General features: G+C 27.8%; 1 protein-coding gene across 23 annotated transcripts in view; it reads right to left on the bottom strand.

Annotated features, from left to right (window-relative positions):
- The window catches only part of LOC107442217 (peroxisome proliferator-activated receptor gamma coactivator 1-alpha), a 68,615-nt gene that overhangs the window by 16,424 nt on the left and 25,986 nt on the right, over window positions 1-26,205 (bottom strand). For 13 of the 23 annotated variants that reach the window (XM_043056150.2, XM_071177091.1, XM_071177087.1 and 10 more), the window contains 3 exons: window positions 6,159-6,231; window positions 5,452-5,567; window positions 3,215-3,310 (listed from right to left, as the gene is read on the bottom strand). In XM_043056150.2, coding sequence (XP_042912084.1) covers window positions 3,215-3,310; window positions 5,452-5,567; window positions 6,159-6,231 — 285 coding nt within the window. Of the gene's footprint in view, window positions 1-3,214; window positions 3,311-5,451; window positions 5,568-6,158; window positions 6,232-16,449; window positions 16,604-17,527; window positions 23,300-23,405; window positions 25,512-26,205 lie in introns of those variants that run through there. The other 10 variants (XM_071177096.1, XM_043056174.2, XM_043056185.2 and 7 more) reach the window with 6 other exon arrangements.

Below are 26,205 nucleotides of genomic sequence, written 5' to 3'. Positions count from 1 at the left end.
ATGAGAAAATAACTAGTTTCTGACAAAGAACTCTTTTTCTTGATTATTATTAGCATTATAATATGGACAAGAGATTTTTCGGTTCGGAGGGTGAAAATCTGAAATTGAGAATGTCTTGCAAAATGCAGTAGAGTTGCAGATGAGAAGGCAATAATCTTACCGAACCCACATGCGGATTCGAAATGATTATTAAAATCTAAGTTTGCTTTTTATTCTAATCGACATTAATTTCAAAAAGTTTGGGATCTTTTAATTGAATAGATTTGAATTTCTATGTAACAATCTGCCTATCCTTAAGAAATAAAAACATTAACGTAACAATCTACAACTTTGAAAAATATTTACATTGCAGCACAAGTTATAAATAGTTACCAAATATTTAAGTATCTCGTTAGGATCAAATCATGCATTCTTATTTAGTACTCAGGAATAAAAATGTAAAATATTTGTGAAAAAACTTGAGGTTTTCACCAAAACCCCAATAAATCTCAGGTTTTTGATGTAAAATCTAGGTGGGATGGGATTTTTCAAACCCTGTTTATTACAGATCTGTTTAATTTTTAGTACAATCATGAGTTTAAAAAAATTTTACTGCTTTTAATTAATTTACAGTTACTTATTACACACTGAAATATTATGCAAATTTATTTCATTCTTTCAAGAATTTTGGAAATAGTTTTCGTTATGGATACTAGTTCAAAATTTTTTCTGATACTTCGATGCTTAGGGTTTTACTTTGCTCCTATGAGCAAATACATTACCAGTAGAACTGAATTTTTTGAATTCAGTCAATTTTGAAGGTCAGTGTGTGTTTTCCACTTCAGTACCTTAGAACTCCTCCCCCCCCCCAAAAAAGCACTATCTTTTCCATGTGCAGTATTCCCCTTGTCCACACTCTATTCTTTTCTTTCAGAATGTCACTCTTCTCATAGAGTATCATTCCAGGCAAAAGGCAGTATATATTAATGAAAGAATCAATGCATTAATAAAAGGACATGCTTTCTTCTCCTTGCCTGTAGGCCTCTCACACACATCCCTTCTTGTCTCTCCAAAATGCTTTAGTCTCGGTGCATGGTCTAATTCTAGGTGATAAAAGAATGACTATATGTTTTAAAACAATGAACTGAAAAATTGTTCTTATCAACTATAGTGATGCTGAAAAATTAAGCACCTTTAAAAATCTTCTACCAAAACTAAGTACTTTTAAGGGCCCTTATTTTCCAAAATAAAAGTTAAGCAGTTTTTAAGGACTTTTAAGGACCGTGGGAACCCTGTATATATAAAACAAATATTCAAATGCAAAATATAACTTTTAGTAAATATTTTTTATTATTATTATTTTATTTAAGATTGGTAGAAAAAATTTGGAATTGTAAGATATAAAATTTTTTACATTATTTTAAAGAATGTGATTTTACAAAGCAAAATACAAAATTTGAATGAAATCAGTCTAATTCATGAAAAATCGAATTTCAAATGTATGGCTTTTTAAAATTTTATTTCTCAGGAACTATTTGACTGATTTTGCACAAATTTTGTATTTTGGCATGTAAAATCACATTCTTTAAAATGATGTAAAAAATTGTACACCTTACAATTCAAAATTTTGATAATTTTTGATTTAAAAAAAAATGATAAATATTTACTAAAAGTTATTTTTGGCATGGTACTATTTTTTGATAAACAAGTTTTATAATTGTATGCAAAAGTTTACAATTTGCTGAAGAAGTTAATGAAATAAGACGAAATACGCAAAAAGTAAAAGTAGTATTAAGTGGCAATCTACTGGCCAAACTATGAAAACCATATTCCCCAGATTGTAGCTCCTATGTTTTGGGAGTCAGAAATATGAATCCGTCAAAAAAAGCTATGTTTGTTCAGCGAAAGTATGTTTTCATATTTCTCATTGAACCATTAAGATTAAGTCTTAGAATGTGATTGTCCGATCCTTAGATCAAAAGTTACAGCGGTAGTCCGTTTACTTTTTATTTTTTGCAGACTGTTCATTAAAACCTTTTCTTATGGCTCCATCCATCTCAATTTTCGATGCACATACCAACTTTTTATATATGATCTGCCCAATTGATTTATTTAATCTATGTATTTTAGAATATTTGGCTCTCTCACTAGATTTCAAATAGCTTGAAATAAAAATAAAAAATTCCGTAATTTGCTGATCCCATACTCACTAAGAAAAGAATTTTGCCATTAAAGATATAGAAAAGAGAAAGAGAGGAGCATGCTGCTTATTTTTGATCTAAAATAACAATAAAGATGATTATGAATAAATTTGCTTAAAATTTTAATATAAGCTAATTGTGCAGAAAGTATATTGAATTTTTATGAGTTCNAATTAAGTTACAATGTTAACTGAGAAAAATGATTATTAAAATCTAAGTTTGAATTTTATTCTAATCGACATTAATATCAAAAAGTTTGGGATCTTTTAATTGATTAAATTTAAATTTCTATGTAACAATTTGCCTTGAGATTGAGATAGAAATTTGCTCAAAATTTTAATATAAGCTAATTCTGCAGAAAGTTTATTGAATTTTTATGAGTTCAACAAATTTTATGTTGCAAAGTGAGATTATAAATAAAAAATTTACATTAAAGAAACATTGGTACATTTCCATTTCGAGAGCAGGAGATAGAGTTGCCAATGTAAAGTTACAGGCCACAAGTAAATTCCACTGTTTTTTTAATCATTTTATTTTATCATCGTCACTGAACAGCCAAACCAATTTGGAGTTTACAACTACTAGTGCTCAACTCTGCAGCCTTGCGATTTTGTAGCTAATCCAGACAAGGGAACTCCTGGATCAAGTATTGGGAGAAATTTGTCTTTGCGAAGGACTCTTTGATGGAACTAACCCACATTTGCAGTACATGGAGAGAAAAACAGTAAAAACCTGCCATGGTTAGCCTGATGGCAAGGAGATTCTAACCCATAATCAGCCTCCTACCACTGAGGATATTTCACATTACCAATATGGTCGGTGCAAGCCGGGTGAGAAATCGCTGGGATTTGAGATCAGTTCACCTCATTAGGAGCCGAGCACTCTTTCCCCTGAGCCATCCTGGCATTTTTTTATCATTATTATTATTTTTTCAGATCCTTAATAATTTTATTAAAAAAAATAAACAGATAAATAAAATAGCTAATTTTACTTGTGCGGGTGAAACGGAAAAGCATCGAAAAAAATTTACTGACTTTTTCCATCTGTCCATGCCATTACTGGAAGACATTAGGCTCCAGTCACCATATTCATGATCAACTACACTTCCACAATCATTTTGAGCTTCAGATCTATTGATCATAAAATAAAAATAATAATTAATAAAACGTTTTTCAACCAATACACTATCTGTCAAAAGACACTCATTAGAACTGTATCAGGATTTAGGATTACTTGTGTCTCTTAAATATAGAACACCTTAAATATAAATCAGAAAACGGATTACACAGCCAGCCAAAATCAACCCTTTTCTAATCTGTGATGGATGCCTGGAAGTCAATCCCTATGGCCATTTTTTAAAAACTGATAGAAAGTGTGGCCCTGCAGGCCACCATTGATGCAAAAAAAGATCCACATCATACCTCAATACCTTCCAAGCCCATAGCACAGAGGATAATTTTGGGCAGATGGTGTATTAAAACCTTCACCAATTTGTAACTATGTAATATTAGTAATCAGTTCTATATGAGAAATCAGAAAACTATACTGTCTACCACAAGTTGCGAGAAACTTCTATGGAAGGCAAGGCAGATCATAAGGATTGGGAATTGTATAGCAACCCGTGATCGGAAATATCAGTGCAAATCATTATGTGGTGTCTGCATCGCATTTCTATCATGCAGTTGCACCACAGAGCATTACTGCATTGGTGTTTGGATGTATCCCTCTCCAAGCTTACTAAGTTTAATAGCATTAGATTTCTTTCTGAGGGGAGCTTTTTCAGCTACCATACACAGTAAGCCTGTGAAGTCTGTAATAAATCTAGAGAGAAGACTCATTCGCGCTGCAGTTACAGTCAAAGAAACTTCCAGCGTATGACCCTTACTGGCAATAATTGTGCATCATAGCTTTATGGTACAAGCCTTGAACACCTGCTGTAAGATTTTATCTTATCTTATAACCATCTTTGAACAGCCGACCCAATTTTAGGGTTACGACTACGAATTTTCAACTCCGTAGCTTTGAAATTATGAACCCAATCCAGAAGACAAGGGTACTCCTGGATCAAGTATTGAGAGAAATTTACCTTTGTGGAGGACTTTTTTGATGGCACTAACCCGCATCTGCATTGCATGGAGAGGAAAACCATAAAAACCTCCTATGGTTAGCTAGACAAGGGGACTCTTACCCATGATCTGTCTACCACTGAGAATATTTTACGTTAGCACTGTGGCCAGTGCGAGCCCGGTGCGGAATTCGTATCGGCTAGCCGTCGCTGGGATTCAAATCCGTTTCACCTCATTGGAAGATAAACGCTCTTGAGCAACCACGGCTGTTGTTGTAAGATTATAAATTATACAGTCCTAGTTAATCTTAAGAAATGATTTATTTGTGATTCTGTTACAATCAAAGAAACTTCTAGTGTATGACCATAATTGGCCATAAATGTTCTTTTGGTGGCCAAATGCATGATAGCTTTATGGTACAAGCTTTAAACACCTGTTGTAAGATTATAAATCGTAAAGATCTAATACATCTTGTGGAAAGACTCATTAGTGCTGTTGTTGCAATCAAAGGAACTCTCAGTGTGGGACCACAATTGGCAATAAATGTTCTTTTGTTGGCCAAATGCATGATACGTCGCATGATCTTTATGGCAGAAACTTTGAACACCTGTTGTAAGACTATAAAATGTACAGATCTAGAACGTAATTTACACACATAACATATGCTATTGATACATTAAATATTTTCATTACATTACTCTGGACTGTCCCTTCAAATCTGCGCCTTTTTNTCAATGCCTGGGAACTGCAAGATGTTCCTGTAAGGTGCTTGCTGAATTTTATTTCAGCCATAGGGCTTTCATGCTAATCATGATTTTAGGGTTTGGGTACAATAGACCTCTGGTCGATGTGCCCTGCTCGTCAGAGCTGCCCAACCTCTAAGTCTAAGTATATCCCCTTTGAAAAAAAGCGGCTTCAACCATGAAAAGGATAATTTTCCGGCCATGGCATTTTTAAAATAGATAATGTGACCAGAAATACTCTGTTCATAATGCTGTAAGATTAAATAGAAAAGGCATAAGTTTGTGAAAAAAAACTTCTTAAGGACCTTTTTTATTAAAAAAAAAGAGAGAAAACGTTACTTTTTAATGGATAAGAACAGTTAGCATTATGTTATAAGATTAAATGTTAAATAAAATCTAATCAAACTGAATCAACTTTAGAAAGATTCATGATGCTAAACAAAATTATAAAATTTTACTTACTCACGAACTTTAATCTGGATATTTTCTATTTCGCCAAATACACTAAAACGCTGTTGTAAAATTTCTTCAGTAAAGCCAATAGGTATTTTCCCAACATACATGACACGCCTTTCCTCCTATTAATAGCAAAATGCCACATATATTCAATAAAAACATCAGTCTACATTTATTCTTCATCTTTTATGTGAAGCTATAAATATTATTTTTAAATTATTTTCAACAAAACTTGAAATTATTCATACATAGTTTTTAACTAAAGATATGACTGAAATTTCTACAAATATGACTGAAAGAGTATGCATAAAAAATTACAAGTTATTCGATACATTTAGTTATAATTGGAGAGCTTGGAAGAAAAAGACACCAAAAGACATTCTGAAAAAGCACTTAAGGTTTAAAACTATATTATTGTAAGACGTATTTACAGAAATTAATTTTTTTTTCTCTGCATGATCTGCTTAATTAAGACTTCTGCAGTCGCTAGATTTTTTAAAAGATGAAGTGATTTAAAACCTTTTTCCATTAAAGTCTACAAATAGTTTGGAAAAAAAGAATAAAACAATTACTAAAACACAGCAAAAAAATATAAAAGCTACAATTGAAGATTAAGCAAGAATGTGTATTTAATTTAACATAGTAAAAAAAAAGATAATAAAAATAAATAAATAACATACCAAACAAATAATTTTAATAAAATATATACTTACAATTGCTTTACGGTTGTCAACAGGAATTTTTCGGCTATCGTTTTCTTGTCTTTTATCATCCGAATATTGCGATCTAGGTAGAATAAACAGTAAAAAAATGACAAAATAGACAAGAAATTTAAAAAAAAAAAAAAGAAGAAGAAGAAAAGGAAATAGTAATTTTTTGTAAGAGAAAAACTGTAAAATAATAATACAGGAACAAAAACAACTTTTTGACAGTACTGCAAAAATTTTACAGCACGAAAATGAAACTTAACATAAAAACAATTTGTATGTATTCGAGCAAAGAATTTAAAACGTCAACTATCAGGCAAAACTTCTGTTAATGAGCATACAATCATATAACAATACGGGCTTAAATGTATTTATCAAAATTATTTGTGAATGAATAAAAGTAAATGAAAGGCAGAGATATCAACCTGATGAAACACTTTTCTTCAGTCCAACAGAAAATATTTTTCATAGCTCCTTCCAGAATGTGAAATCGAAACGAATAATCTAAATTATTATTTCTCAATCCTATTTACTTAAAGGACCAGTAAAATATTTCAGTGTTTCATTACGGACCAGCACAGTTAGTAATTTGGACTCTTGGCAAAAATTTTATTCATACCAAATTGTGGCACTTAAACAATTTTTTTACCAATTTGTTCCTGATCTTCCTCATTCTCTCTACAATAAAAAATAAATTAAGCCTAAATCTATTTTAACATACATAAGATTTATATTAATTAAAATAAAAATCTGCGGTCTGGCAGTTGAGAAACAATGATTTACTTAACATTTCTCGAGTGACTTCTTTTCCACGTAATGAAATATATTTCACTAGCTCACATCTGACATATCCCTTTCAGTTTAATTAACATCAAAACAAATAAGTTAATTACTTTTTGAAAAATAAAAATTTAACTCCAATCTGTTCTGCACACATGATTCTAAAAACATTTCTTTTCTTAGAAAATTATATGCCTGGAATAAAAGCCTGGAATTAAACTTTTAATTGACATATTACTAGGAAAAATTTAAACTAAAATTATTATCCCGAATTAATAACATGTAATGAAAATGGTTTTTTAAGAAGTTGGTAGGCAAACTGGTTGCAATTGAAGTAAAGAACTGAGAGTCAAAGGATTCATAATTAAAAATAATTTTTCTAAATAGTATTGTTTAGTAAAATTATTAACAAAAAAATTTTATTTTCAAAATTCAATGTCTTCAAACATGCCACTTTTAAAGCATTTAACATACTTTCTTATTTCACAAAATTTCAAAAATAAGCAAATAAGTCTTAAATGCAAATAAGTCTAAAAATAACTTGCAGTATTTGTAGTAAAATGAGTACAGATAATCGAAGCACAAATAATGTAAGGATAAATCAAAAAAAAGATTTTTATTCTTGGAAAAAAAGAACAGAAAAAAAACTTTATCTCAACACACACCAGATTACATTTTGAAAAATGATTTTACTAAAATATTTCATAATTTTTCAACCCACTTTTATAAACTTTCAAAAAGTAGATTCAGGAATAGTTGTGAATATTAAAACTAGGTTAAAAAAGGTTTTATTTCTAGTCAAAAATCAAACTATGTTATCAGTTCCCTAGAACAATTAATAAATTTACAAAGTTGAAAACAAATTATTTTCATACAAGACATTTTAGCAAGCTAATTTCCTTTTTAATAACTAAATATCAATTCTTCAGTTTTCCCTTTTTTCTACTTAATTTTAAAAGTCATAATCTTTTTAAATCAACAGTACACTTAAATAAATAAATTTAAATTAAATAATAATATAGTATGGAAGAAGAAAAAAAAAGAATTAATATACGTAATGGTTTTGTTTTACAGAAATTGAATTTAGTTTTGCTATAATTTAAAACAGTTAACAGTTTTAAACTTCTATTTTCATTCATTTTTTTAAATAAATTCTGCATAATAAAGATAAATGAAAGAATTGATTGGATAAAGATAAATTGAAAGAATTTGTGTATGCCCAACACTTATTATCTTGACTGCCTTTTTCTTTTTTTNAAAAAAAAAAAAAAAAAAAAAAAAAAAAAAAAAAAGAGTATCAAACTAAAGAATAAATGAAATATTAGAAATGTTTTAGTTTATATAAATATACTAAAAATAATATGTTACTATCAGCCTTTTCTGGTTAATACAATATTATAGAATTGACATAATATTTAAGAATGTAAATATGATTAGCAATAGTAAAAAAAATTAGTGACTTTTTACTAGAAAAAAGATATCAAAAGCTGTTTAATGTTTTCTATTTTAACATTTAAAATTAACAATTTGACGTGCTGAAAGAACAATTTTCATTCATGAACTTAACATTAGTTTGTTTGTTTTTTTAAATTTTAATTTGTTTGAAAGCTATTGCAATTTTAATTGCTTTCCTTGCAGATTTTTTTTCTTACATTTTTGCTTTAAATAATGATTTTTTATCAATTGTTGTAGAAAAATATATTTATCGATCTCTAGATTTTCATTTTATAAGTTCATGCTTGAGTTGATGCGTAAAGTAACAAAACAAACAAATAAATGAGAGAAAGTGATTAAATACTACCTTAATTTTTATATTGAAATTTTAAAAAAGAATAAATTAATTAAAAAAGCATTTTTCAATCAGAACAGTTTTTATGATAAAAATTTACGACTGGAAATCTTTAAAGTGTAAAATTACTTATTGTGTCACACATTTTGCAATCTTTAGTATGATCTTAAGTTTTTTTTAAGCAATCCTACATTTTTTCAAGTACAGTTAATTACTTTTCGAATCCAGGTAATCGTTCATTTTGTTATGATTAACATATTAATGAAATGTAGTCAAATAAAATTATAATAATTAAATATTTTAGTAAAATTTTTTTTTTATTTTAAATATTGACTCATAAGGGAAAAAAATTATGAATGATAAGCAATCGGGGAAGCTACTGAGCAGAGAAAGCAGAAAGTGTGGCCTCCTAGTTAAATAAAAAATAAAAAAAATGATAATGTAATTTCCAAGTAAAGTGTTCATGTTAAAGTAAGAATAAAGCTATGATTAAGATCTTTTGTTTTTGGGAGTATCAGTTTTGATTCACTAAGTGACATTAAGCGATCTACATTTGAATATCTAATTATATTGTTTACTAGAAACCAATCATCACTTACATTTGATTACCACTTATATTTCAAAAATCCTAAAAAAACAATCAATAATTATACTTAAAATAATTTCTGAAACAAATAATTTTTAAAGGGAAACACGATATCAGAAAGTAATATAAAAACATGGTAATTGAAGTTTACCTAAATGACTAGACATATGGAAACTGAAATTGGACATATGGTGAAAAAAGGCATTTTAATGTAGATAAAATAACAACAAATCAGAAATTGTGCAACAACAGTGATTGAAATATAATATCAGCAGAAGATCACACATATTAGTAAGTATATGCATAATCAGCTATGAAAAGCTAAGTGGCTTCAAGGGGCATTTACTACCCACTTATCTTTCAAAGAAGAAGCAAACTGTTTGATTGAAAGGCTTTGGACATGTATTATCAGCATCCAATCGCAGTTCTATGAATTAACTTCGAATGAATCTGAAACTCCATCTATTTTTTTTTTATCGAAGGGAATCTTTAAGTGCGGTAAAATAGTGAAATGCTGTCACAAAGTGTGACAGGCTAAGTCTATAACTGATAATCTAGTAAGTAGAGGTTAGAGGAACATTAGAGTGTGACAAAAAATGTAGTGCTGACATTAAAGTGTGACAGGCCTATAATTTGTATCTAGTAAGTAGAATTCAAAGGTGAGAGAGTGTGAACACCAATACAGTTAGAAGTGGTGACAGCTACCGTATATTCCGGCGCATAACGCGCACCCGTAATTCCCAATAACTTTTTTTTAAATTTTAAGATATACTCCTCGTATAACGCGCACGAAAATTTGGATTTTACCTGTGCAATATCTCGTCTAGTATCTATAGAAAACCAGAAAACCTTTTAGTGTGGGACATGTTTTGGTCCCACATTACAGATAATACAAAAAAAATTTTGAAAGTATGTAACACCGATATGGCAGTTATTCCGGGCGGATTGACACCATTAGTTCAGCCATTGGACGTCTGCTTAAGCAAACCATTTAAAGCCAATTTAAAAAAACAGNTCCCCCACTCCTCCCCTCTTTTCAAAATATATGCTGAAATTTTCTTGCATATTTTTTTTTTACACTTTTATTAATATGGATTTTAATTTACGAATTTGTTTATCGAACTTCATCTGCAATACCGAAAAAGTGTAATGCATAAAGTAAGAGAAAAAAGAAAGGTACTCCTAACTTTAAAGAGAAAAAAAAATGGTAGAAATATAACTTTAAAAGAATAAAAAATTTACAAGTTTAGACAAGAAAAACAAGTTTAAAAAATACAAAATTCTCATATTTATTTTTTAAAAATAATTACAATTCCTAAATTAACTTCTATAAACAAAACCAATGATTAAATAACGCAATATATTTCTTACCTAATTAAACAGGGGGGAAACAATAAAATAAAAGGAAAACTTATTAATCTAAATCAAAACACTTGAAAATTATCAAAACGATGGTTAATCCGGCCCTGTTCAAGGGGCATTTACTACCCACTTATCTTCCAAAGAAGAAACAAACTGTTTGATTGAAAGGCTTTGGACATGTATTATCAGCATCCAATTGCAGTTCTATGAATTAACTTTGAATGAATCTGAAACTCCATCTATTTTTTTTATCGAAGGGAATCTTTAAGTGCGGTAAAATAGTGAAATGCTGTCACAAAGTGTGACAGGCTAAGTCTATAACTGATAATCTAGTAAGTAGAGGTTAGAGGAACATTAGAGTGTGACAAAAAATGTAGTGCTGACATTAGAGTGTGACAGGCCTATAATTTGTATCTAGTAAGTAGAATTCAAAGGTGAGAGAGTGTGAACACCAATAATGCAGTTAGAAGTGGTGACAGCTATTCCTGTTTGTTCAAATAATGATCAAATGTCAGTTGTACCAATAAGGAGAAATGAAAACAGAAACAAATTACACGGGAGAAAGACCCTGAACCAGCTAGTCATTATAACAATAGCTTAGGCATTCGTTAATGGAGGTTAAAGCTCTACAATTTCTTAGACTGACCAACAGCAGGGTAGTAACAGAAATAAAGGCTAAAGCTCTACAGTTTCTTAGACAGACCAACAGTATGGCAATGTAGTTGTAGTTATGCACCAGCTGCCCTTATTTCCCATACTAACAAATACCCTGAATGTAAGTGGGTTCAAAGCCACCACCAAGGATAGAACTCAGGTCCCTTTTTAGTGATACTTCAGTGCCTTAACCATTATGTCAATGCAACTCAATTTATAGAATAATTAAAGAAAAAGAGGACAGAGATGCCAGAGTTTAGCATGATATTTGACATTGTTTCTAAAAATGTGTTTTCAAAAAATACAGAAAAAAAGCATTTATTGTTTCCCTGCTGTTGTTTTTTTTAATTTTTTTTTAACTGATAATACAATTTTACTCTTAAGCAGTAGGAATGATTTTTCACTCATCTTTCTTAGCTTTTTCCCACATTTCGAAAAATGCACAAATCACATGTGTAGGTTGCATTCTGTTTAAACGCATGAATTGTGAAAACTATTTAATAGACTTTAACTCTTTTGTTTAGTTTATAATCAATTCTAAAAGATAGAAAGAGTTAACTCTGAATCTAGTCAATAAATGGTGCTGCAGACAACACCACTAACATGATGTTCCTTTTGGTAAACCTAGACACCAATATGATTGTAGTTGTAATCTTTTAGAAGTTATAAAAAGTGTCAATAAGTGGGTAGTTGATGCATACTTTTACGTTAACTGCATTTGTTTTTTGAAGTTTTTCAAAAAACATCAATTAAATTTTAATTGTACTTCGTTTCACAAATTATTTAAGTAACAATTCCGCTCATTAAAGGCAGAGTCCTCCTAGAAATAAAAAAGAGCTTTGAGTTTTTAAGGGACCCTAACAAAGTAAAACGAAATGTCTAATAATATGTAACAACTAAATTTGATCATCAACAACTTTTAAATTACCCTCTCATACTATTTTATATGTGTATTTCAAAAAATATTCTCATTCATTATCAAAATAAGAGAAAAAATTTGTACTTTATAAAAAAATAATGAAAGACATGTTAAAAGACAGGCACTTGTGCACAAATTTTTGTTCAAAAAAAGTAAACAAAAAAAAATTATTATTGATAAACAGCTTGAAAGCTTTTTTTTTTTTAAATATATATAATTTAAACTGAAAATTAGGAGAAAATAAACATTTAAAGATTCATTTAGATGCTTAAAAAAAAGGCATATAAAGAACAATTTTATTATCACTTAAAAATGTCATTAATATACCCCTGAAAAAAGAGCAACTTTAAAAAATTTAACCAGTCGAGAATAATTCTGACAAAATAAATATTTACAATAGTAATCCGAATTAAACCTATAACCACAGATAATTTTACCAGTTTGTATTCATCATTTAAACAGTGAATTATTTTGTTTAAATGGAATATGAATAAAAAGGCAGTGTTTTTAAGGGAAGGTAGCTTATTTTGATAGTATTACTTATTTAGATAGGATACAGCAAAAAAGGCGCATCAAAGGCCAGGTAGGCTGGGCTACCTTTCTAAAAATATAGTGTGAGAGTTAATAAGTAGTTTTCAATTTTAAAGAATCAAGTTCAAAACTCTGATCAGAAAAATATTATAATACCTCATCATAGATTCCTCAATTCTTTTTTTAACCAGATACATTTTTAAAATGCCATTTTTCTTCAAATATATTCTCCATCAAGTTAATTCTCTTTAAGTATATAAATGCTTAAATAAAGGGTACTCAATTGAAAATTACTCTGCATAAATTATTAAATGCATAAATAATTAAGTTTTCTATAGCTATTATTACATACTTTAGTGAGATAAATCATTACAAGAAAAACTTTATTTAGAAATCATTTTAGTGACTTATTTCAATTCAGCATCTCAAAATCTAATTAAATTTTTTTTTCTCTTTTGATATAAAGGTTATATATTTTTTGGGAGCCATTTTTGTTATCTTAAGTTTATGGTGATGCCATTTCTTTGTTAATGATCCAAATTTTGTGTTCAAATCCCTTTAAAAATCATATCTTTACTGATTCATTACAGCCTTTGTTGCATATTAAAATCAAACTTCTTTTCTTTGTAAATAAACATATTAAAAAAATGTTTTCATAATCATTTCTTAAACATTATTATTCCTAAAGTAAACAAAATTAAATAAGAGGAGGTATTTTCATTTGATTACACAGTTATATAAACATAGGCATTTGAACTCCTCTCTCTCACAATGTTTTACTAAAATTCGAAGAGAAACACTTGTACTTAATTTAACAGCTTAGCATTTTACAAGTTTAAAAATGTACGACATTGTGAAATTACTTTGAATTAAAAAACATTGACCTCAGTTCAAATCAGAGTCAGTTTTTTTTATTCTTTCATCTTTCCCACTTTTATAAGATCCTACTTTAATTTTTAGTGATAAGTTAGTTTAAAACATTTTTAAATTTACTTTTTGCTTTCTGCATTTCACATTTCCAATGAGATAAAAACAGTCTCTTAAAAGATGCTAAAGTTAACAAAGTAATAAATTAATTCGAATTATTGAGAGAAAAAAATTGCCTTGATCGTTATCCCACTTAGGAAAGAGTATGTTTTAAGCTTGAGTGGATAGATATGGCTAGTTTCTAAGCATTATGCATAATAATTATTAATTTAGATCCAAAAAAATTTAGATTCGAGCAATTAATTTAATATTCATTGGTTCATGATTCTTTGAATTTGAATATTAAAACTATTTTGTACTATCTATAAATTAGGTTACAGAAAATTATTCCTATGAATTATTATTTCCATGAATTCCATTGAAAGAGATCTTTTTCAATTTCAGTCAAAAAAAATTTTATTGATTACTTTAAGCATTTTTGCAAATTAAAAAAAGCCATTATTATAATTTAAAATTGTATTCTAAAATAATTGAAAATTATTATTTTAAAATATAAATTTCAAAAAAAATTTCTAACAAAATTTAGATTAAAGCAATTAATTTATTGCTCATTGGTTCACGATTCTTTGTATTTGAATATTATAACTATTTAGTACTATCGATAAATTAGGTTACATAATGAAAAACAAAAAATTATTCCTATGAAAGATATTTTTCTTTTAATCGTAGACTCAAAACTCTCAATCTGCAAAAATTTGTTTATCGATTACTCTATGCATGTTTGGTAAAATCAAAAAGACATTATCATAACTTAAAATTGAATTTTAAAATAATTGAAAGTAATTAGAATGTTGGCCCACTATTATAAAATAGTCCTCTGAGGGAATCCTATGGGGGACTTGGTAACGGGATGCAAAATGTTGTTCATAAGGAAGTATATTTGTGAATTTTTATACCTTTCTACTTAAAGGCTTGTGAATTATATTTTGTCCTATTTAATCTGTTTGTCTATCAACAGAACTAATAAATACTTGCTTTTTGCAAATGTAACCAAAATTCTTTCCCATAGTAAAAAAGGCACCAATCAAATTTACTAACCCTTTTGTTAATTCTTTGCTTATTTTGTTTTAATACTCTTACTCAAATATCAATGCGGATTTGGTCTTTAAATATTTCTTAACGTTCACCATTTCAACTGCTTTGAGCAAGAGAAGTTTTATTAAAAAAGTATTTATGATCAACTATTGATCAAGAACTAATATTTCAATAAGATAATAAGTCATTAAACATATTAATTACAGTTAATTATTGGATGAGTTTGCAGAAATAAAAGTCTGAAAAGTGCAGTTAGAAGAAGTTTCATAAAAAATCGAGTGTAATATGCTTATTTTAATACTTAAATTAATTATAGAAACAAAATGCAAATTCTTGTATAGTGAAAAGAATGGCCAGCTATGCACAGTTATAAACTAGTCTTAAACTATATGAGAAAATAACTTAACTATATGAAAAAAAACTTCAAATAATCATTCCCAATAGCAAAATTTAAACCAAGTGCTCAAGGAAGACCCATCACCATGAGACATATAAATAAACAAATACAAAGAGAGGAAATAAAAATTCAAAAACAATAACAATGATATATTTCCAAAATCTTAGGAAAACTATCCATCTCTAAGCAAAAACTATACTTTAAAATTGCTATTACTTTTAATGTGCAAATAAAAGAAAATGAGAAGAATGAAGAAAAGAAATCATGGAAACAAAAAATAGAAAATATTGTAGTAAGCCTTGTGTCATGGCTATATGTTTACGCATTCATTTATGTATGACTTTCAAATTAATGTATCACAAATAAACATAAATAACAACTTATATAAAAAATAATAACAATATTTAAATACAGTAAATAAACATGCTAAAAATAAACTCCTGAAATTTCTTCCACAATTTTGACCAAGAAAGTATAAAGTAAAATGTCAACTTACAGGGGTCTGTCCAGGCCGAATTTACTACCGTTTAGCGGTACCTTCACAAATTCAACTTTAGGAAAAACGGTAGTTTCACAAAATACTTTTTCTTAAAAATTTTATTTTTGCATCCCTTAAGAAACGATAAATTCATATTTTTACCATATTTTTGTGTTGATTTTTTAATATAATTTTTAATTTTTCACAAATTAATTCTAAAATTTCACAAAATAGGTACCTCTCAGAAAAACCTAGACAGACCCCTGACTTATAATTACCTCCAAATAACTATATATGCTTTAAAAGATATATATACTTTACTGTAATTTAAAATATTATATAACTCAAAATTAGAAATTAATTTAGCAATGATTTAGCTTCAAAAAGTTAGTTTTAAAGCAAATTAGCAATTTTGAAAATAAAGTTGAAGTTTTAGAATCAAATTACACATTACAAAGTTTACTTAGTTTCAAAAACAATAATTTAATAAAATTTAATCCTTTAAAATTAAATTAATTATTTTTAAAAAAATTATTAAAATTAAAATAAATTTATTGAAATATTTATTTATAGAATCTTGATTCTTGACAAAAGATTATAGAATTAATATTATTTAATCTGTAGTTTTCTTATAATTAGGTTCCAAATATCTCTGTTTAATTTATGACTATTTATACATGGTTAAAATAAATAAGAGAGGAAATTAAAATTATTCATATTTTTGAAACTATTTCAGTGATACAATAAGTGATAATAAAATCAAAGAAAAATATACCATGTTTCTTTTTTTTTCAGTTAAATGTGCAAATCTTATGTTATGGGACAAACACCTAATCTGTAATCAAGTAGTAGCAATTCTATTTATGCACTACAATGTATCAAATAAGCTAAAAATTGCAGAGGTCAAATATCGCATCCCAAGGGTCCATAATTCTGTGAGGGAAAAAAAATAGCACATTAACAAAATTTCAACCATATTTTGAAGATAAAAATAATAAAATTTATCTTTTATTAATGGCTAAAGTGAATTGGAATAATTCTAAGTCATAATGCAGGTGTTTTATCTGTCCTAATTAAAAGCCTTGAAATATAACTGTTTACTTGCTTTAAAATCCTTCACTTTATTTCTCAATCAATAGAATAATTACGATTATGCACATTAATAGATGGAAAAAAAAGTAGAGAACTCATATTTTAAATAGGGACTCACTTTTAATAAAAAGAAGCCAGAAATTTGGAAACCCTGGTCGGAATGGGTCTTAAGAATGTGTAGTTAATTATGTCTAGCAGAATACCTGAGTTCGGTCCACACTTTTGAAGTTTTACATTTTTAATGGTTTCTAACGCAACAGAAATATGTTCTGTAGATTCTTGCAGTATTTTCATTTAGATGATTTATAAACAGAGCATTTGACATAACCCAATAAAAAGAGATCAGAGTAAGGTCTCTGGATTTTTGTATAAACAGTGACACGCACTCAAAGTGGAGCTAAAAGAACACATGCATGAGAAACCATTGACAGCATAAAACTACAAGTTGGGTGGAACAAACTTGAGTACAGATTAGAAGTTCGTCAAGCAATATAAGGATCACAAATCGAACACTCTATATCTGAACAATAAATAATTTTTTGTAAAATGTGAAATAGTTACAAAACTATAAATATTTAAAATTGGATAATTTATTTGTGCTGAACCCTATATTATGATTCAATTTAAAGAAAAACACACGATATAGTGTGTGTATTTAAATTAGATTTTTTTTTCTTAAATTACTGACTTATATGGTAATAAAAATAATACAAAACAAATTTCAATTACCTTATTAATATTACCAAAGAAAGGAGCAACACACAATATTTTTTTAATAAAATCTTTAATTTACATTATAAGAATCACATTGTGATGTTAATAATTCCAGGGTACAAGTAATAATCACAACAACACATTGCCACGATTTTAATAATTAAAATGTAAAGGTGAAAATTAACTTTTTAAGTTAATTTTTCTGTTTTCAAAAAAATTACTTCCATTTAAACATTTAACAAACATTCCAAAGATAGAATAATACATTTTAATACAACATTTTAACATGGATTAAAGTTACGCAATTTCAAACAGACATACGTTTTAAGTAAATTACCTCTTAGATAATTTTATATCATAAAACTATAATTTAATAGAGTAGCCTTAAAATTTGCTTTAGCATATGTAAAATTAGTCCAAAAATTACAAAGAATACGATCAAAATTTTGGAAATTATGAAAAAATATACTAAAATTTGTAACAGAAAAAAAAGAGCAAAAAAAAAGAAAAAAGAAAAAGAAACAGAGAAAGATAATTTAACTAGTTTAAGCAAATGCAACTTATCTAAAAATTGCATTAAAGGATTTTTTGGTCCGTACACTTAATACAAAAGTGATCAATTATATAGCATATACATATCTTATTACAAAGAAAGTAGCATTGATCATAAAGAACTTGAAAATATGTAACGAAATACATGGCTCAAAAATAATTATGATTAGAAACTTTAAAATGGTTTTAGAAATGGAATCGACAACTTTTAATTTCTAAGAAAGAAAAAAAACTTAAATGCAAGAATGAAAGAATCAAAGTATGAAATAATACGAATGGAACAATTTATAAAATAAAGAAATAAAGAATCTAAAATCGAATAGATTGGATGCAAAGTATTAAAGCTAAGGCAAACTAAAGTTAATTAAAACAAAAAACTTCAACTTTTTCATTCAGTTTAGCAAATGATACTGAATCAATGCATCACTCCAACATCATTCAGTTACTTATTAAAACTTTTACTTCAACAAATCATTTCTCGTTTATAGCTCCAACTTTTTCTTTAAATAAGAATTTCAAAGTTTTGCTATCAAACTAACAGTAATATTCATTAACTTAATTAGATCTTTCTTAAATATGACAACTTCCTAAAATTAAATTTGCTCAAAAATTGGTGCTACAAAGTGATTTAAAATAATAAGCCCTAATTTTTAAATTCAATATAACTCATGTGCGACTTTTAATTAACAACTTCAGGCACAGCGCCATTTTCTTCGCCATTTAAAAAAGAGCAAGCACTTAATGATATAAAGAACATTTAGCAATAAAACATAAAATAGCTATAAATAAGAGAAATAGTAATAGTTTAACATAATAGTAGTAGGAAGTAGGAATAATAATAATAATAATAAAAATAATGATTTGCATATTGAGTAAAACATAGAAGTTTTATAGTGATGGTTCTTACAGAAAGATATATTTTAAAATATGATAAACAGTGCATTCCTCTTAAAACCACATTCTCTTTACGCTATTAATTTTTGTCTATAAAATCAAGTTAGAAAGATACTGTGAAACTACAGAGATAAATGGAATACATATTGAAATAAAAATGGCATAAATTTTATATTACTTATTAATCAATAAGATTGTTAAAAGATTATTTTTGATTAATTTTAAGATATTAAATGTGATATTGAACACAAAAATGTGTATGTATATTATCCAACACAAATGTTAAATATATGAGTAAGTTTGCTTGAAAAAGTAATGTGAAGACTGTATTAGAGTAAAAGAATGAAGTAAATTAGCTAGCTTATTTATTTTCAACTAACATAACCAGATAATTTAACAATAATAAGCAGCAACCACAAAAAAACCATACAAGTTAATACAAAACAAACATTTTGCAACAAATTAAGCTATGGATTACATAGGAACACACAAGATGTTAGACATGAAAATAAAGCAAGCTAAATTTTTTAATGAGAAATTTGATACAATTATGTCAAAACTTTTATGGCAGAAAATTTTTAACCAAGTAACTAAACAGTTAAAAGGTTAAGATACAACAGACACTAATGAACATTTTAAATGGATTGTCAAATTGTTTTCAAAATTTAAAGAAAAAAACATGCAGGACAAGAAGTAAAGAACTTCTCATCATGCATCTAATTTGTAACGTGTAATTCAATCAAGTTATACAGGAAACGATCTATATATGAGTACGCTTCCCGTGCTTAAAAGCGATGCTATGATTTCCCAAATACCACTGTTCTACCAAAAAAATCAAATTCCCAAGTGAGAAAAAATCTATACCAGTTCCTGTGTCTATAATAATGCATAATATTGATGGACAATTAACTTCAGAATTAAATCTCAACTAAATATCCCATATGTACAACTTTTAAAAAACCTATTAAACAAAATTTATTTTGTGCATTTTTTTAATATCTTTAAAAAATCAATACATTTAAAATAAAAAGCTAGAGCCTAAATAAGTTGTAAAGTAGATTTCATAGACATATAAGTAAATAATTAAATACTAATGATAAATAATTTTTAAAAAAAGATTCATACTCAAATAATGTATCATTTTTTTAAAAAATTTTACAGTACTGAGTACATTGCATAACCCATGTAAATGCAAACAATGTGTTTTATGCTAACTAAAAGCTAATACCACTTAAATATAATATATATCTTTTCAAATTTTCCCTGAGTTTTAATGAGGTGTGATTTTAGGGAAAAAACAGTCTTTTCTATGCATAAAACAAGTCTAGCATTTTCTAAAAAAAATTATTATTCAAAAAAGAATAAGTGAAAAGAGAAAACAAAAACTCAAATCGGAATTAATTTTAAAAAGAGTTGATGCTTTTTTGCAATTATAACATTTTTATTTTAAATTTCATACTTTTTATAACCTTCTAAGTTTTTTTTTATATATATAAATATATACATTTAAATTGAAGCATATTTCCTTTGAATGGGAGTAAATAATTATGCTTTATTAGAAAAAGCTGCCACTGTGTTGTTTTTCATAAATAAACAAGTCTGGTTTTTAATTTCTGTCCGTTATAAAAATATAATTTGATCAAAAAATTATACCTCTAATTTTCTAAAACTATATGATGACAAGTTTTTAATTATTTTTCATATTTTACTTTAAATATTCTCTTCGCCCAATGTTTCAAATACAGGCATTATCCTTTTTCTCAGAGTAATCAATTAAATAAATAACTTTTGATAGCTAGTATTTGACCTACACTATCAACTTTTTTAAAAGAGGATACAATACAGACACAAATAAAACTGTTATATAGAGATAAGACATTTTTAAAAATTGTCTTAAATAAAACACAATACTTAAACATTACAATTAAACAATTTATTTTTTTTTGCTGCTGCTAGCTTTACTTTGCTACTAAATAAAGTTAAATCCATGATTTCATATCAGAGTATTAGACAAATAACTAAATCAAATGATGAACTAATGCAAAAGTTTTTTTTAAAAAATTTGATATAGAGAGAATTTTTTCAACAGTTTGGCAAATTATGCTAGATGGTAGCAACAGTGCCTAAAACAATTATTCATATTTAGGACAAGTTTTGCTAACCCAAGCTAGCTTAGATTGAGTAAAAAATGTAAAATATTCACATATTTGTCTTCAGCTATTTATTTATTTGAGTGCATATTATAATGGGAAGATATTGTTTTTAGTCCAGTTACTATAAATTATTCATCTCAATGAAATAAAGCAGAAAATAAAGATCCACGTTTCAAGATTTAAAACTTCCTCCCTTTGCGCAACCAGTACTCATTTATGATTCTTGCTTTAAACCATGAATAAATAAATTTCATTAGGAACTGAACTTTAAATTACGAGATGGCATTGATAGTAATATACTCGTTAGAAAATAAAGCAAAGCATTCCCCGTGTGGCACAGCCCATTGTGGGTCAAGCAAAGTTGTGGAAGTTAAGGTTTCCTGATTTTGCGACAAATAGCATGATTGAGAAAAGCAATGTGATCGAACTGCCTTTTCAGAGAAACTGATACCTATCAAGATCATTAACTTCCTTACACTACCCTCGCTTACTTATTATAATCCTTTCTTTAAAACATGGATTAATAAACCTCATTAGGCATCCAATTTCCAGTGGAAGAGCCTCTAGAATAAAAGATTAGTAGCATATTTGTTTGAAGGTAAAGCAGCAAAACAATCCCCACTGCAGCCCATAAGGGTACACAGACTTTCATGAACAATAGCATGATTGTGCCAATGTGGTCAAGTCACCTTCCCTAACAAGCTGGTACCCATTGATCTGAAGCTAAGCATATTTCGAGCCACTTTTGGGGATTGGATCCCAATCTAACAAAGGCGACTCAGGGCCTTAACCGCTGAGTCTTCACAGTCCAATATATCAGTTGTAAATTCAATTTATTTAACATGATTTAATCATGGATCTGAGATTCACTCAACACTTTAAAATACAGTCGAACGCCGCTATAGTGAACCTGGGATATAGTGAACACACGGTTATAGAACTTATTTAGAGGTCCTCTCCGAACTCATATTCGGACAATGTTAGAGTTGAGAAATTGGTAGTTCGGCTATAGTGCACTCGAATTACATTTCCGAAATTTTTATTCAGTTCTCCAACTTTAAACTTGCAGGTGTACACAGCTCACCCCCATTCAGAAAATCTAAAGTGCATTAAGCTCGTATTTCCATCTCCAAATAAGACTTCTGTGTTTCAACCCATGGACCAGGGTTTTATTTGCAGCCTGAAGTCCGACTATAGGAGACAACTAGTGATGCGTGTTTTAGAAAACTACAAATAAAATAACACGGACACGAAATGCATCTCTCTTCCAGATGCTATCTTTTTGTTAGAAAAATTATGGAGGCAAGGAATAGCAACAACAGTCCGCAATGGTTTTCTACACACAGGTCTTTAAAAGGATTTTTTTTAAAAAGAGGACAATTTACCTATCACTCTTTGGCTAGAAAAACAAGAAATAGACATTTTTCCTAGCGATCTTATAGAACAATTTAAATAAAGTGACGATCAAGTGTTCCATTCTGGTACCCCTTACCGATGATTACATTCTCTCCCAAATAAAATTAAAGAACAAAGCTAAGGAAGAAGACTCGTTAGAAGAAAATGAGATTTCAGCATCATTCCTAAATGAAATAAAATGAAGTCCTGAATATTTCTACAAAAAATGTGGATCAAAAAATCCTTTACATATTGTAGATAAGAAAATTGATGAAGTCTACTTAGACTCAAATTGTGTTCAATCAAAAATCACTCATGTCTTTCATAAAATGTAAAATTAAAACCAATTTTCAGCATGGTGAGTATTTTTCTCTTTAAAATTCGATTAATTATCTATTAAATTCGTTAATAGTATTTAAACAAATTATGTAAAATCACAATCCCTAAGTTCAATAATTCAACTATCATAAATAAATAAAAAAAATTAAAAAACTTGGATACAGTGAATCAACATTTATAGTGGACATATCGCTGGGTTCGCAGACAGTTCACTATAGTGGGGTTTGTCTGTACATGGTTTAAAGAGCAAAAGTCTTTCCTAGCAGCATGAATAAATGTTAAAAAATAAAGAAGACAGATTATAACATAAGCACTTATATATATATCTGAATAAGAATTTATAATTAAATTTGTTGCTAGTGCAACATATTTAAGAGATGTTATATCACATGAGATACATTGCAAGGTGGGGAGCACAGAGTTTGTAACACCAGATTTCACGATATTGCTATCAAACCAATATCAGTCTGAAATATGGCACCAGGTCAACCTACACAAAAAGTGATTTAACTATAATCATTCAATAAGTTTAAAGCAAATATATATTTTAATATACTGCTGCAAGATCTAAAAAATTAAAGAAAAGTGAATCTTACCTCGTATCTTTATCTTTGCTTAAAGACTCAACATTGTATCATTAGTTCTTAGGTATTGTCCATATAAAAAATGTTTTTTTTAGAAAAATAATCTAGTGAAAGATTATTTTGAAGTTTGTTTATGAATTTTCAATGGAGTAACAACTTGCGAGCAAATAAATTTTTACTTTAAAAAAATTTTTATTAAAAAAAATATGACCGCATCAAAATTGCTTTTAATGTATTAGGAAGTCAAAACCCTTTTTGGTGAAAAAAGAAAATTATAAATATTATTTTATTATTATTACTGTAGATGTTTTTACAAAATGCTTTAAATTTAAATTTCTCCCTGGAAAGTGGTAATTCATATTGTTTTATACATACATCAATCTGTATGGATCTAGTGTCTCTTCATCTGTAGAGCATTTATTGTTCAACGTTTTGCCATGTAATTTTACCAGCAACAACAAATATTTAAAATTGCATATAATGTTTGCTCCAAAGTCATATATTCATTATATTAAAGAATTCTGCGAGAAATATCCTTACGCAGCAACACCCAATAACTCAAAAATGACACAATTAGTTAACAGTTTCAGGACTACTGGAACAATAACCAGTAAGGAAAGAGCCAATAAACCTTCCAATTTGAATAATGAAAACTAAGAGAAGTTGAAACAAAGTTTCCGTATTTGTTTTCAAAAAGAACAATAAAGAGAGGGAAAAATGACACTCCCAATCTAAACAAATGCCCCTTGGAACATTTAGTGTAACATCTACAAATTTCTTTTGAAAATTTGGTAAAATGAACATTATTTTCCATTCACAAAAGTGAAAAACATTTTGAAAATGTACTGTAACATGTTGGCAGAAAATAAAAGCTGGCATAATTGCTAAAAACATAAACAAATCTGTCGTATTTTACTGCAAAAGTATGATGCACTGTCAGCCATATTGTACAAAATATAATCCTTTATGATCTATAATCCTGAAGTTTCGGATCAACACCATTATGCAATTCTGAAATCATTTAAGAACTTATCTTTATTGAAAAAAACTTTTGTGGTAGTTCTAAGAATTGAGTAAAAGCTTCATGTATTTAAAAAACACCCAATCCCAAGTTAGAGATGCCAGCATTTAAGACATAAAGGCCAAGTAAACCAAAATTCACATTTACAAAATAAAGTATTTCACTATTCTAAACTACAAATTAAGCTTTAAGATGAAGGAATGCATTTTTGCATAAAAATAAACAATAAAAATTCACACTAATAACAGACAGATTAGTTCAAAATATTTCAATTATAATAAATAAATTATCAAAAATTAAAAGGTTATTAAAAAATAGAACTTTCCCAAAAATTAATCATTAGTATTTTCCCTTTGTAAGTAACGATTTAGGAGACAAATCAGTCAGATAAAAAATAAAAAACAGTTTGTGTCAAACCTGATTGAAAGAATTTGTAGTTTCTGATCCAAGGTATAATTTTTATAAGAATATAAATAATAAAAATTAGTTACCTTCCTAATGAGTCTAATTCCAAAGACATAATTTTTTGACTTACTTCTATTCATTAAACAAGAAATTATTCTATGACACTAATTAAGAGACAAAATAAAAGATCTAAAACTTTATTAATTAAAAAAATTTGTACTAATTTTTTTTTAAAAAAAATATTAATTGATACTAGTCTAAAATTCCAATTAGAACCTTCAAATTTAAGTATTCTTTAGATTTGCAAGATATTTTAGAGCCTCAAAACTAGCTTTACTTTGCTACTAAATAAAGTCAAATCCATGATTTTAGATCAGAGTATTAGACAAATAGCTAAATCAAACGATGAACTAATGCAAAAGTTTCTTTAAAAAATTTTATATAGAGAGAATTTTTTTTAATAGTTTTGCAAGTTATGCTAGTTGGTAGCAACATTTTCTATAACAGATTATTCATATTTAGGACAAGTTTTGCTAAGCAAAGTGTGCTTAGATTGAGTAAAAAATTTGTTATAACTAATTTTACAGTCTACTTACCTTTACATTTTTAAATTTTGATATATTTACTTATAGCAGAGATGCACAGCCATTTCAAGATCGGGGAATGATAATTAGAAATTACAGTGTTGGGGGCTGAAGTGAAAATAAAGTTCTAATCAGGAAATTATAGAGCTTATTTTGATTATGTATTTAAAGTAATAGGAATTCTTTTTTTATTTTTGTTTACTTCAAAGCATATAGTAAAAACTAATGTATAAAATATGTGTTGCAATTAATCTTAAAGAATATGGTTAAAAGAATACAAAGTAAATTATTTAAAATTTACCAACAAAAAAAAGGAAAAAATTGGCATTTTCATTCATCTCAAAAATAAACCTTAACTATTACACAGAAAGTGAAAATTAAGTTACCAATAGAGTATCGGAAATGCTTAATGGTTATCATTGAGATGTTTGAATTCATAATTTCTTCTAACGTAACATTTCTCAGTGCTCTTCCTAAGCGCTTTTATAAGGGCAACGCTCCCTGTCTGCCCTTTGATCTATATAAATGCCCTTTTCTAAAACTAAGTCACCATCACTTAAAAACACTGTATTTTCATTCATAATCCAATTTTAGGAAAAATTAACTGCTAAAATAATAATTAGACACAAAAATTATCTGTGTTTATAGGTTTAATTCTAATTAAATTAGTATTACAAATATTTACTTCGTTAGGGGACACTTTTAGCTGTGCATCCCTGATTATAAAAAAAAAAGAAAATAGTTTAAAAATTAGGACACATTTCTTTATTGCAAAAATATAAATTACTACAAAATTAACCTT

The sequence above is a fragment of the Parasteatoda tepidariorum genome, chromosome 2, assembly GCF_043381705.1.
Source record: "Parasteatoda tepidariorum isolate YZ-2023 chromosome 2, CAS_Ptep_4.0, whole genome shotgun sequence".
In the NCBI taxonomy this organism is placed as follows: Eukaryota; Metazoa; Arthropoda; class Arachnida; order Araneae; family Theridiidae; genus Parasteatoda; species Parasteatoda tepidariorum.
This window is presented reverse-complemented; position numbering and strand designations above follow the sequence as displayed.